Source organism: Sebastes umbrosus, chromosome 22 (genome assembly GCF_015220745.1).
Source record: "Sebastes umbrosus isolate fSebUmb1 chromosome 22, fSebUmb1.pri, whole genome shotgun sequence".
NCBI classification, from domain to species: domain Eukaryota; kingdom Metazoa; phylum Chordata; class Actinopteri; order Perciformes; family Sebastidae; genus Sebastes; species Sebastes umbrosus.
The window spans coordinates 5,725,618-5,739,015 of NC_051290.1; the positions used below are offsets into that span (position 1 = coordinate 5,725,618).

At 43.8% G+C, this 13,398-nt stretch overlaps 1 protein-coding gene across 14 annotated transcripts in view; it reads right to left on the reverse strand.

The window, feature by feature from the left end:
• The window catches only part of nrxn2b (neurexin 2b), a 794,249-nt gene that overhangs the window by 700,876 nt on the left and 79,975 nt on the right, over positions 1-13,398 (reverse strand). For 13 of the 14 annotated variants that reach the window (XM_037758116.1, XM_037758114.1, XM_037758111.1 and 10 more), the window contains exon 2: positions 2,265-3,693. In XM_037758116.1, coding sequence (XP_037614044.1) covers positions 2,265-2,976 — 712 coding nt within the window. In that variant the 5' untranslated portion in view covers positions 2,977-3,693. Of the gene's footprint in view, positions 1-2,264; positions 3,694-13,398 lie in introns of those variants that run through there. The other variant, XM_037758108.1, reaches the window with a different exon arrangement.

Consider the following 13,398-nt stretch of genomic DNA (forward strand, 5'->3'; position numbering starts at 1 on the left):
CAGTAGCCAGGCAGCAGTATCTGCTTCAAGCAACCACACAGCAATCTGACACAGAGCTCACACAGAGAGAGAGAGGGAGAGAGGAGGCTTGAAGAATTAAAGCAAGTGAGAAAAATGAGAGACAGACCTATACGGCTGTCCAGCAGTGACATCATTTGCTGCACTATAAGGTCTCTAAACAGCCATTCACAAGAAATGAAGGATTATGCTTTTGTTTGGCTTCTTCAGAGAGCAAAAAGACGAAACAATACCGCTTCTCGAGCCGGTTTAAGACTTTCAACATCAAAACAATTAAAGGCTTTGATCAAAATCATGACTGCATGCTGATTTATTATTATTACTTCATCTATCAAAAGCAAAAAATACAGAACAAAATATTGTGCTTATCTCTGGGTGCCACAAAAATGCAAGACTTCAAACAATTGGCACATAACTGCTGGCAAAGTAGTTATCTACCTTTTGAAGATCCAGTAATTACAAGTCATTTCATCACACAGGACAAAGTAGGAGCGACTGAGTCTATTAATTATTACGGATTATGCGAGGCAATATTACTAGTGCGTACTGTATAACGGCAAAAACAGTGGAGATAATGTAGGATTCAGGTGCAAGGTGTGGAGGCGCAGACAGTTTGAGAGAAAGAGAGGAGGGAGATAAGTGCAGGGGGAGGAGAGGCGGGAGTAGGAAGTGCTGACAGCGGGTAAAGGTGAAAGAGAGATAAGTGGAGTAAGGGAGTGAACTCAGGAGAGACGGAGCGGGGGAGGGAGGTGAAGAGAGATGGAAAGCCCAGATAGCCTTGAGAAGAGAAGGTAGGAGGCGGGTTAAGGGAATGCTGCGGGACGAAGAGAAACGGAGAGATGGATGAACGTAAAGCAGAGGGGGGGGGGAACTGCAGAAATGGAAATGGGATGTGTCAGTGAAAGAGGGGAGCCAGAGGTGTAAAACAGAACAGAGTTTGACATGAGCTGACAGCACAGGAGCACATCCCAAGAGGAAGAGAGCAGGGTGTGCACCCGAGACAATAAGCTTGGAAAGAAAGAAGGAAGAAAGTCAGAGAAAGAGTGAAGAAAGGAGGAAATGCAAAGAGAAAACAGCAGGACCTACAATGTGTGATTTTTGCATTTGAGATATTCTGTTTAGATATTCAGCACCTTTGTTGTTAAGTATTGTTTTAGTAAAAAAAAAACAATAAACGTAGCACCTGTGCCACGTCAAAATCTCTATGAGTCACATAATCCCTAAGAAAGTGTTTTTTTTTTCTTCAACAACTCGATCTTTCATGCAAAGAAACTTCTTAAAAACAATTTTGACAACTGAATGAAACCAAACTGAAAATAGCAATATGCCTGCCTTTTCAAAAAGCACCTCGCCCTCCTTACGAGAAAAGAGGTAGTTGTCAAAAAGTCAATTTTTGCCTACTTTATTAAGCAAAATTAAAAGAAATGGTGTGTAATATAGTCTAATGCATGCATTACACTGATTTCATGTGTTTTTTTATGTACCATCTTAAAGGGACTCTATGTAAGAATCAGAAATTGCTTGTTAACAGCGACACCTGTGGTCGTTAAGTCAACGAAAGTCAGCGTCCTGTTGCTCGCGCTTGTGCTCGCTCTACATAGACATGAACGAGCATCGCTCAAAACAGTGAAGCGACACACGTCAGCTAAAAAAAAATATCACTGTATAGTTCAGCTGCTTGGCAGTAATGTTAGCTGACCAGACGAAGGTCTCTCCATGAATCACTGCTGATCCTAGTGTTGGCTTTTCCTGCCTCAGCCCCAGACTTACAAAAAGGGTTCATAAAGGGCTCAAAATGTCAGCGAGAGAGACCTCAAGGTCTTTGACGATTTGACAGTGGGACGGCACCTAAACACTCAACGGCTTTGCGGGAACACGCTGTGAGCGTGGACTTTGGGATCGGGCCTACACCTCAACTATTAAACCCTACGAGAGCACAGACATCCTGCTGCTTCAAAGAAACAAGCCCCTTCTGATCTCACTGCACTTCAAAAAAAGGTCAAGAAGAGACTATTTTTGTATAATTTATACACATCAGATCATGTACAACTCGCTTTACCGCTGACCCCGTAGAAGATTCAATTGCGTCAAAGCGTGACCACAAAACACCTCATGACGAGCTACAGATTTAGAGTAACAAAGCAAACAGAGGATATCTTTGCCTAGAACAGATTTATATTAGCTTAATGCACAGGAACAATGCAGAGAAAGCATGGTAGAGCAGGTAGAGTATAGTGATTCCTTACCTTCCTTGCAGTACTTCCCCTTGAAGCGGGTGTGGGTGCAGTCGCAGTGAACTTCTCCATACTGAATAGAGCAAAACCCTCCATTGAAGCACGGGTTCTGTTTGGTGCAGAGGTACTCCAGGTCGCTCTGAATGCCCTGGCTATTTAACAAAGTGGGAGGCATCTCCCCCACCTTCAGGTTGGAGATCAAGCCCTGGAAGGGTGGCTCGTACTTCACCGTGCTAGACGTCAGCGCAGAGAGGCGCACATCCGGCGGGATCCCGCCCACGAACAGATCGCTGACCACCGCCATCTCCTTCCTCTTGGACTTGACCTCGGCCACTTTCGTCTCGCCGTCCACCATCAGGAGGGTCTCGCGGAAGTTGCGGGTGAGCAAGACCATGTGCCAGCGGTCGTCGTTCACCCGCGTCTCCATGTGCAACGTGGCCGGCTCGGCGCAGTGGATGGCGAAGCGCAGCTGGAGGCGCCCGCCGGAGATCAGAAGCTCCAAGAAGTCACAGTTGCCGCCGTCGTCTAGGTAGAGTACCAAGGCTTTGCTGATGTTGGTCTTGAGGCTAAAGCTCAGCTCGCCCACAGATCCAGCTTCCCAGCGTCCGTAGCGTGCCCACTGGCCAGGCGCCCCTCCGAATTCCAGCATGGTCACTGTAGTGAGCAGGCTGAAGAGGGCCAGAGGCCACAGGGGCCAACACAGGAACCTTAACCCCCTTGTCATGCTCAAAGTTCCCCTTCTCTACTTTCTGTCTTAAAGGTCTAATAAACCCCAGACGTAAGGCCTAGCTTCAGTGTAGCTAACAGATTTCAAATGTAAACAACAAGTATTAAATGTTCCTGATCTAGGATATTAAGCTCACTGGGTAAAGTAATCCTCACAGAAACCCCTACTCCAATTTTCCTGACGAATCAGCAGTTTGTTTTTTCCCCCGTTCTCTCTGATGCTCTAATTCTTGTCCTTATCCTGATTCTCTCCTTCGTCTCTCCATCAGTTGGTGCCTCTGGGACTCGGAGGAAAGGAATGAGGAATAGCGGGAGAGTAAAAGAGGGGGGGATATGATAATTTCAACACTGCCGTTTCTTCAAAAGCCTCTTGGTCTATCCTGGACTGAAAATAGAACCTCCGTCTCTCTAGAATCCAGATCTCGGCGCAATTTCCAGGAAATTTGAGCTGCCGCCAAAAGCTTAGGGGTGGGGGGGATGGGGGGGTGGGTTAGTTTTCCGATTGTGATCTTTCGTTAAGGGGAGCGCAAGCAGGAGAAAATGAGAGAAAGAGCGAGGGAGCCGTGGAGTAGACGGGTATCAGAGACTGCCGGTGTCTGCTCGAGCATGCGATGCGTTCATGGTCTCAGCGTAAACCCATTCTTCTCCTGAAACTTGAGGACTACAAAGCTTTACGCAGGAATGGGTCCCATCATGATGGTGGCAGGGTGGGGATCTGAAAGAAACACACAAACAAGAAAAATGTAAATTACACACATGTTCCAGTGCATTTCATCCAAACTATGCAAAATAGAGAACGTCATAGAAATATGATTCCAAGTTAATCTGCAACTATTCGTTTTTACATGCTATTTAATCTTGTATCTTTCATCTCCGTTGACTGTAGTTTGCTTTCGCCTGCAGTTTTAGACACTATGTACTTTAAATAAAAATCCCTTTTTAAGTTGAAAGCTGACACTTCAAAAAAAAAAAAAAAAGTTTGTCTAAAGCCATGCGATAAATAAGCTTTGTGAGTTTTGCATGACTCCATACTTCCCAGAGGGGGTCTGAGCAATATGAATGTCTTATTTCATCTGCTCCCTCTCAGTCATGCCAACAGATATGTCAAGCAACGTGCTGAACCTTAACATCGTGGTGTCATTTGCAGTGAAGATAGCTGTCGCACTTTTTGGCCAATCAGCGGTATATTTGATAAATCACAGCCTTCCACTGTGGCACACACACACTATGAACATACATATGCAAACACACACATCATTAAATCAAATGTGATTCAGAGTGGAGTGCTGCAGAGTCAATAGCTGTCTGAACAGCCAGTCTTGACCCCGGGGCTCGGCCTAATCCCCAGCCATTATTTCTTGAGTGAGATCTAATTTCCATCACAAACAGTCTACAATTAAAGCTAGGCTCACCCCTACTCATGCTCCCTTGTGCTATCCTGCCTGGCTTCAAAGTGACAACAGCGATGACGCTGGTATACAAGCAGGGGAGGGAGGGAGAAAGACAGACAGAGGGGGAGAGAGAGAGAAAGGCTGCATAATCATGATGTCAGACGGGCGAGGCTTAACATCGATGGAGAAAGATGAGGGAGGACAGTGGGGACAGACGGAGTTGTGAGAAACAGAAGAGAGAGGAAGACAAATAATATTAGGGCGATTTATCTCTGGGTGACGTTCATATTGGCAAGCAAGAGAAAGCAATGCTTCCTTCACATGGAACTGAAATGACAGAAAAGATGGGCGTTGCATCATTCCAAAAATACAAACAAACTTTACCAATATTCACAGGCTGTGGTGTCACATCTGTCTGTACAATCTGTCACCTTTTTAAACTATGTCGTATTGCATTAATACAAATATTTAAAATAAAAATAAAAAGTGTCAAAGTTAAGGCATTAATAAAGCACTACTGCAACTTGCAATTTTTAGGTTGTAGAAGGCTAGAGTGAAGATACTGGTATCATATGAAACTACAAAACCTAAGGAATCCAACCATGTTGTATTGGCAAGAATCTGTTTAGCTTGTCACGAAGGAGGTTAAATAACGCTTCAAACTTATGCTAAATTTTGGCGAGGAAAAACTGTCATGGCCATTTTCAAAGTGGTCCCTTGACCTCCGACCTCCAGATATGTGAATGAAAATGGGTTCTATGGGTACCCACGAGTCTCCCCTTTACAGACATGCCCACTTTATGATAATCACATGCACTTTACTATGTCAAAGTCAAGTCAGCACACTGACACACTGGGGATATACTTTATGTATAAGTTAGCCCTTTCCTATTTTCCATCCACTGTCCCTCTCATAACCAGATTTGTCCATTTCTCAAGTCAAGAGTCACTGCTTCATACATTTTGTCCTCCCTCTCCACAGAACTTGACATTATGTCTTAAGTGTTAGATCAATTGGCAGCCCTATATTAAACATATGATTTGTATTTTAGAAGCTACGGAAGGCTTCTGATGATAAACAGCTCTATTTGCAATTCTACAGTGTCAAAAACCAATTAGTGTTCTCAGTTTGGTAGATAGCAGCACATTGATGATGACAATGCACGGTGGCAGCTTGCAGCAGCATGCATCTATAGCAATGCATTTCAACTGGTACAAAAACAGAGTGCACAAAAGACAAGAAAACACCGTCAGGTAGGTCGTTTATCTACTGTGTTCTGCTGTTTTTCTAGTAACCACCTTACTAAATTTTAGCTGGAGATGTGATCTGCTGTCAGTGTTGGGTGTATGGCTTCCTGACTTTTACTTCTTTGAGGTGGAGGAGGTGGTTATGCCTCACAATAATCTTACATGTACACATCTAAAACAAATACCACATGATTTACTGTTTGTCAGACTTGTTAAATGTGAGACGCTGTCAGACAAAATGTCTTCTAATACGCGGCAGACACAACATGCCTGGAGGAGCGATAAAGCCGGGTGCTGGTTTATTTTGGTCTCTCGGTGACAAGAGCCCGATCTGCATGTTTGCACACGTTCTTCTCTCGTTTGCACACGCGCCAGCATACACATATGTACGCTCAATTAACAGGCAAGATTCACAGGATTCGTTAGCAGATGTGAAAAGAAACGTACGTGCTGTTCAGAGACATGAGTCATCCTTAGAGACGCATCTGGGTAGGTACATTGTACTATAAATTTACATAGGCAGGAATGTCTACACCTAATTATACTGAAGCAAATACCTCTAATATGCAGACTGCTGTTTCATACACATGTAAAACCCCCCCACCACTCACACACACAGATCATGACATTGTTTTAATTGCCATTATGAAGAGCAACAATAACACGCTTAAAACCCCCGAACACTTTGGGACCAAAAGAATTGCATTTTGTGAACAATTTGAGAGCTTACGCTTGTTTAATCAACCATTCTTTTAACCACATCTGTGTCCCTTATGGGTAAATAGATTTGGAATATTCCCTGGCCAAATTGAATATTCATTGAGTTATTTCTGTCTGTTCAGGGACTCAGCAGTGTTTCCTGCTCTTTTCACAGCGCTGAAGGTTTACTACGTAGAGTTTCAGTGTGTTCTCGATGCATTGTGTTGCTAGTTATTAGGGGGTATTGGCCAGCTCGCCTGATGGTACTATTAAATCCCAAGGACACTGAGGAAACATAACAAGCCTCGAGAGATAACTAGAGCTCCGAGGGGTTGCGCTGTGTGTGTGTTGATTGATTTTAGTTGCGTGTGCAGCTGTCTGCATTCAGCAAAGCAACTGTCCTTGTGTGACAGTGCTGGACTGTGTATACTCAGTGTGTGTCTATATTTATGCCTGCTTGGGATTATGATTTTTGTCACCGTTGTAGTCCACAATGTCTTCTCTGTAGCATTTGGTCGCAGCATTGTTTTACAAAATGACACGTACGATCCAGCTTCGGTCCACTTTCAATCCAAAAATAACATTATTTTCCATTTTTGCTAGAGTGACACCCATCTGCCTCGATTTCTATCCTCCAAAAAAAACGACGGCAGCTCTCTGGCTCACAGTGCTTGGCTGAGCTGCTGAAAGAGCAATCTGTACCCAGCCTCAAACACCCTGACCCCACTTCTTGTCCAAGTGAAGCTCTGCAACCCCTCAGGATAACTGCGTGGTCATGTGAGCCAACAACCGACCCATTTCCTCTCACATCATCCCATGGGGGGAACGTTGGCACCGTCTTGACAGGAACTAAGCAGAAACTCTTTAAGGCTTCATCCACATTGCAGTGGAAACTGCCCCATTTATTATTTTTATCCCATCACTTGTGAAAAAGATTGACCAGTATGCAAACGGTTATAAAGACGTGTATGTTGAAGTACATGGGATTCATTGCTTTACTTTTTTACCATGGAATCACTGCGTTTGGTATTGACTACTACATTTCTGGTATGGTGACATCCCTACTGAGGAGATGCCCAACTTCAATCTAATCTCAAAGGCTCTTACAATAACTTAAGTATGGCATAAATCGTGTGTGTGTTTCGGTGTTTAATCCATCTCTTGCAGAGCTCCGCCTCGGCCCAACGTCTTCAGATTCCCCACAGACCAGACTACACCTGTTGTGTGAAGCTGTGCCAGGCTTTCATCTCTCTTCTTCCGCTAACAGTCAGCTCACATGCATTCAGGTAAAGGCTGGTTTGAATATTTCACTGCCCATCAGCGCTACACTGAGTTCAATGTTGCACTTTTTTCCCCCCTCCTAAGGGGCAAAACCTTATTTAGAATTGTAAATATGACACTGAAACACTTTTCAAATGCAATAAAAACGGCTCAAGCGTATGAAATATTTATACGGTACAATAATCTAGACAAAGGGTAATAGAGGTGTAGCTCGCACAAATATTTACACATGCAAATAGTTTTCCTATGCACAAATGCACCTACGCATATGCATTATACACACAGTTTCCACGTGCAAACAAGCAGACACACACACACACACACACACACACACACACACCATATCCTAGCCAGGCAGGAGCCATTAATCCTGGCCTGTGAGAAGCTCAGCAGTGTACCATCCGTCAGCATGAGGCTGCTGCCGCCGCCGCTGCTGTGCTCTAATTAACCAGAGAGGCACGCTGAGCCACTTTTAATATTCCTGGTCAAGATGGAGAACAAGGATTTCAAACAAGGAGTGGTGGGAGAGGGAGTACAAAAGAGAAACAATGGAGGAGAAGGCTGGTGCCAAGACGTTTGGAGTAAGTGGTGAAAGGAGGAGGATGGGGAGAGGAGATAAGAGGAATGGCATGGTTTGGAAGTTAGACACTTTCAGGGAAGGTGGAAATAAAACCTTTGTGTGTTTCAATAGTATTTCTTAACAAAAACGGGAAGCAAATATAAAAGATTGTCTAGGATAAAAATAGTGCAGTTAGTACCTAAGTGCATTTTTACTATTTAAAATTGAATGTACAGCAGAGCTGCACGATTATGGCCAAAATGATTTATCACGAGTATTCATTGATTTTAGCGATAACATATTTTATTGAACTTTAACATTGAAATAAACAGAGCACTGTTTTCACTTCCATGCTGTGCTATATCCATGTTAATGTACAAATAAGTGGCTGCATGATGTTGGAAAAAACTGACATTGCAATATTTTTTTCTGCTATATATAAATATTGCAATATGAGAAAATACAGGAATATTCACCATACCACGTTATTAGCTACATTTCAAAGTTAAATGCTTCAATCTGGTGCACTTCGAGAGCAAAATTACGACAATTAGAGGCTAGATAAACAAGTTTATGCTCTTAATTTAATCATAAATGCATTGATTGTAGAGATAATATCTACACCCAGACGTTTTGATATGCCGCAGCGTTTTAAACGTCAATATCTCAGGCGATCATGTTCATTAAATTGTGGGAAGCCAAAATTGTGATCAATGTTCGATTATTTGTGCAGCCGTAATGTACAAGCTAATTACTGACAGGTAATTAGGTCATGAAGCGTAAACGTTTTATATATTTCATGCAACGGGAAAGTTACAGACGTCTCTTTCCCAATGTAAGTCTATGGGAAAAAGTCTTTTTGGGCCCAATGGCATCACGTGATGGTCACAGAAGTTGTAGTACCGCCGTTTGGCCACTACGAAAATTGGCATCAACGACCGTCGCTCTTCCTGGGGACTTGGTTGAGATACCGTGTACGAGTTTCATTCTTGAGGGCTTCTGTAGTGCATGTTTTCTACTAGAAAGTCAAACTGTCTGACTGTCTGTCATCACTTGAATGCAGCTCGAGGATGAAGAGACAGATTTATGACTCTTGAGGGAATGAGGAATTACAAAGACTCCATAATGTAGGTGTGTTCTCTTTTACAAAGAAGACATCTTAAAGCGGAGTGAAAATAAAACGAACTAATCAGTATTGCGACACAGTCCTCCAGTCATGTGGAGCGTGCGTGTTAACACAGAGGTGAGCAGGCCTTTATTTCACATCAGACTGCAGCCTTTGATCAGCCTCGTCAGCTGTAAGCCGCTAGTGACCAGCTCTGGATGTTACTGCTAACTGCATTTAGCCCTGATGAGGAGATGCTAATGAAACAGATCAAGGGCTTTAGCCTTGCTGTACGATTAATGATGACTTTAACGGGACTCCTTGTTGCTCCTTTTGCTGTGACACCTTGACAGGGTGAATCACGGGGAGTAAATGAATTCGCTCTGCAAGCTGAAATGTTGTGAGGATGAAAAGAGAAGGCAGTCACAAAGGGTGAGTTCAGGAACTGTATACACATACTGTATATTCTGTAGGGGTGAGGACAAAACAATCATTTCACCTATGTATCAATTTTGAAATAGATTTTTTAATGCCAGATTCAATATATTTGCTTCAATTGAGTCTATGTGAAGGTAGAGGGAAGTTACCGCTTTTATTGTTGTAGTCTGAGTAACGTGACGTCATATCTGTTCCGTATCCGTCAACCAAAACAAACCGCAGTCGGCCGCGGCAAGCCGAAACGAGAAAGTAGACAACGGCGGAGGGTCAGTGTGGATACTCTCATCTCCGTGGTCAAATCAGCCGATGCTGCAAAGAGCTGACCATGGATGTATAAAGAGAACGGAGCTGACGGGAGAGCTAGAGACGGACTTGGAGAAGTTAGAGGAAGTACACACGTGTGACTACGTCCGGTTTTCAAAATAAAGTGTTAACAAAGGGAACTGTATATACAAAATACATATATGGAAATAAAACTGATTGGATTATATTCACCAGAAGTATAAAACATTACATGTCCCTTATAAATTAAAAATACCACTAATTTGTGAGAGAAATGTGTCATTTTTGGGTTACTGAAAAAAATAAAAATAAAATACTTCTTGACAGTGACTGATATATTTGACTTCAGGACATCTCTGACTACATACATGCTGAAAATCAAACATTTTTACTGCATTTATTTAGATATTTTCCAAAGTAAAAGTCCCTAGAAGTGTATGATTCAACCTTTTCCCATGGTGAAGTGTTCAGAAAAAAATCGTAATATGGAATCACAATACTTGTAGAATCGTTATATAAAGAAAAATCACAATGCTTATCAAATCGGCACCCAAGTATCGTGATAGAATAGAATCAGGAGTTATGTGAATTGTCCCAGCCCTAATATTCTGCGGCTTGCTTTAGACTCTACTTGGAAGTTGGCCCTGCAGTAACAAGTCACCCAAATGTCTCCTTCATCAAGTCCATCAATAACCGCTGGCTGGAAATAATGAGGGCTTTTTAAGGGGAGACTGAGTGGGAGTCTGGCTAGTCAGAGATCAATTACAGACACAAGACACAGTGGACTTGCCTCTGTGGATGGCACTGCATGACAGACAGCCTCACACAGAAAAACAAGACACAGAAATGGCAGAAATAGACACATGAAGGCACACAGAGAGCCACACATGCTGCATCATGTAGGCCAGCGACACCAGAGGCGTGGAGAAGCAGACCTCTCGGTGTCAGCGAGTCACTCAAAGACATTATTACATCCACGATCAAGCCGACAAAATGGCCGGCAAAGGGAGAGAGGGGAGGGGAGGGAGAGAGGACGTCGCTGACACTTAGCCCGCAATGCTACTTGAGACGCAGTCACGCAGCAACACATGCACATCGTCCTCCGCACAACGGCGCCGTTAGATCTGCGTGCCATCAGCCAGCTTCTCTGCAGTGAATAGTGCAAATCATGTTGTGAGACCGAGGAAGAGGAAGACATAAGCGCATGGCCGCCTGCTCATCCAAGCTCTAAACACCTTCTTGCTTGTCTTTCCATTCTCCTTTTTTTCCTCCCTGTTTGACACTATCCTCCTCATAATGCTTTTCATTTCCCATCATGCCTCGCCCTCCCTCTTTCGGTTATTTCAGCCATCCATCACCATCCCACTTTAGTCCCACCTACTTCCAGCCTTTCAGAAGAGCTCGTGGACTACAGGTGCAGCCGGGGTTTGAAAGTGTAAATCCAAATGAATCCGACTTAAGTGCATGCCGAAGCAGAATGAATTGGGGTTTTGTTTGCGCCCCGGGTTGAGCTCTGTCTTGTTATCAATGTTGTGTGGTGGTCCCAGATTAATATCAGCGTGTGCAACTGCAGAGAGGGTGAAAATATCTGCACTTTCAACACCTGGAGGGGTAAATTATTGTGTGTTTGGTACATACAGAAGCACCAATCAGTGCCAAAGGTGATGCATATGCGAGTGCAGCTGTGGGCACCTACAGTATGTTTACAGTATTCAAGTTTACATATCCGTAAGTGCTGTTTTTCCTCCTCTTTCCTTGAGTGAGATACTGAGCCCCTACCTGTTCAACCGTTCTAAGTGGCTTTGCATGCGTGAAATGTAAAATGTTTGCTAGGGGCGCGTGGGAATGTGGCCGATTAAGTTTGTGTGAGTCTGTGTGCGCCCGGCAGCATGCGTGTGGCTGCGTCGGTGCCTGAAGATGTTTTGGTAGGAAGCACAAGGCTCACTGGCCAGGCCTCGAGACTCTCCCGTTCCAATTAACCAGCCCAGCAGCCTGCAGCTCTACTGGCCTTATCTGGGAGAGAAGAGAGAGAGAGAGAGAGAGAGAGAGAGAGAGAGAGAGAGAGAGAGGGGAGGCGGCGTAAGTGATAGAGTGAGACAGGACGGAGGAAAGACAGAGGGTTGGAAAGGCGATAGAAAGAAGAAAGCAAGTCTTGAGAGAGACGAATAAAAGGAGAACTCGTTCCACAGTGCTTCTGCAGATGCCTGCTTATCGTCCAACTCCTACCCCTTCATACAAAGACACTCCTTCCTTCCCTCCTTCCTTCATCTTCTCCCCATCAGACGAGGGAGAACCATCTCGGTGAGAAACAAAGACCTGCCGGAGCCTCAGTGTTTGGGAGAGAGGAACTGATAGTGTGCGGTTGACAAAGGTATTGTGTCTATTTTAGGATGAAAACACTGTGCTGTCAATATAGCCACCGGGCCTTTTCTATAGCCATTGTCAACTAGAGGGTGGAAAAAGGACACTCATTCAGCAGCAGTCACTTGTTGAGTCTTATAATGGCCAAAAAAAAAAACCTCTGTGAAATGTCAAGCCTTAGTTAATCTAAGGATGGATTTTATTGCACTGCAAAGGGGAAAGAAGAGAAGTGAGAATTGCTTTATTAAAATAAAAAGCTGATCTTAGAATTCGCTCATTTCTAACAATTTATAAAGCCTCATTTTGAACGGATTATTTGTGCTGAATAATTTAAGTATTCAGGACAACCTAAAAAGCAATATCCGGACGTCGTCACACGTGTATACTGTAGCTCTCCCGTCAGCTTCGTTCTCTTTATACAGCCATGGTCAGCTCCATCGGGGCCGTCGTAAAATAATACTAATACTCTACTCTTGATTTCCACATCAGTCAGACTTCCACCTGTTACGACTTATGCACCTTCTCCTTTGGGTTTGCATCTCAATGTGTAAAACCATTATGGTTCTTGCCTGTGCACACAGGAGCCTGTGGCAGCCGTCCCATCGTTAGTGCATGTTAATTGGGGCAATGGCAGGTGCAATTAGAGGCCATTTCTGGTTCCTTAGTGGCCAATGACAAGAAGCATTTCAGCAGCAGCAGCCAACCAACCTATGAGAGAGCAGCGAGTACAGCAAGCGCCTCGAAGGAACACAGGAATTGTTTTTCATGAGCCCACCAGCAATTAGAAGGAAGATGGTGAAATGAGGGATTAAAAATTTCAGTGAGGGAAATGTGTGAGTACACCTGGGTAATTATAGCTCCAGCTTTTTTAAATACACACATTATGGTTGTGCATACACAAATCTAGTGTGGTTTATCGTGCAGCTTCACACGTTGCTGCTTGTTCATGTCTGCAAAACGGAGGTACAGAAGCGACCACTCTGTCAAATAAAACTCTCCTTACGCTCAGAGCAAGTGCTGGATTCATGAATATAATACTGAATTTCATCTATTATG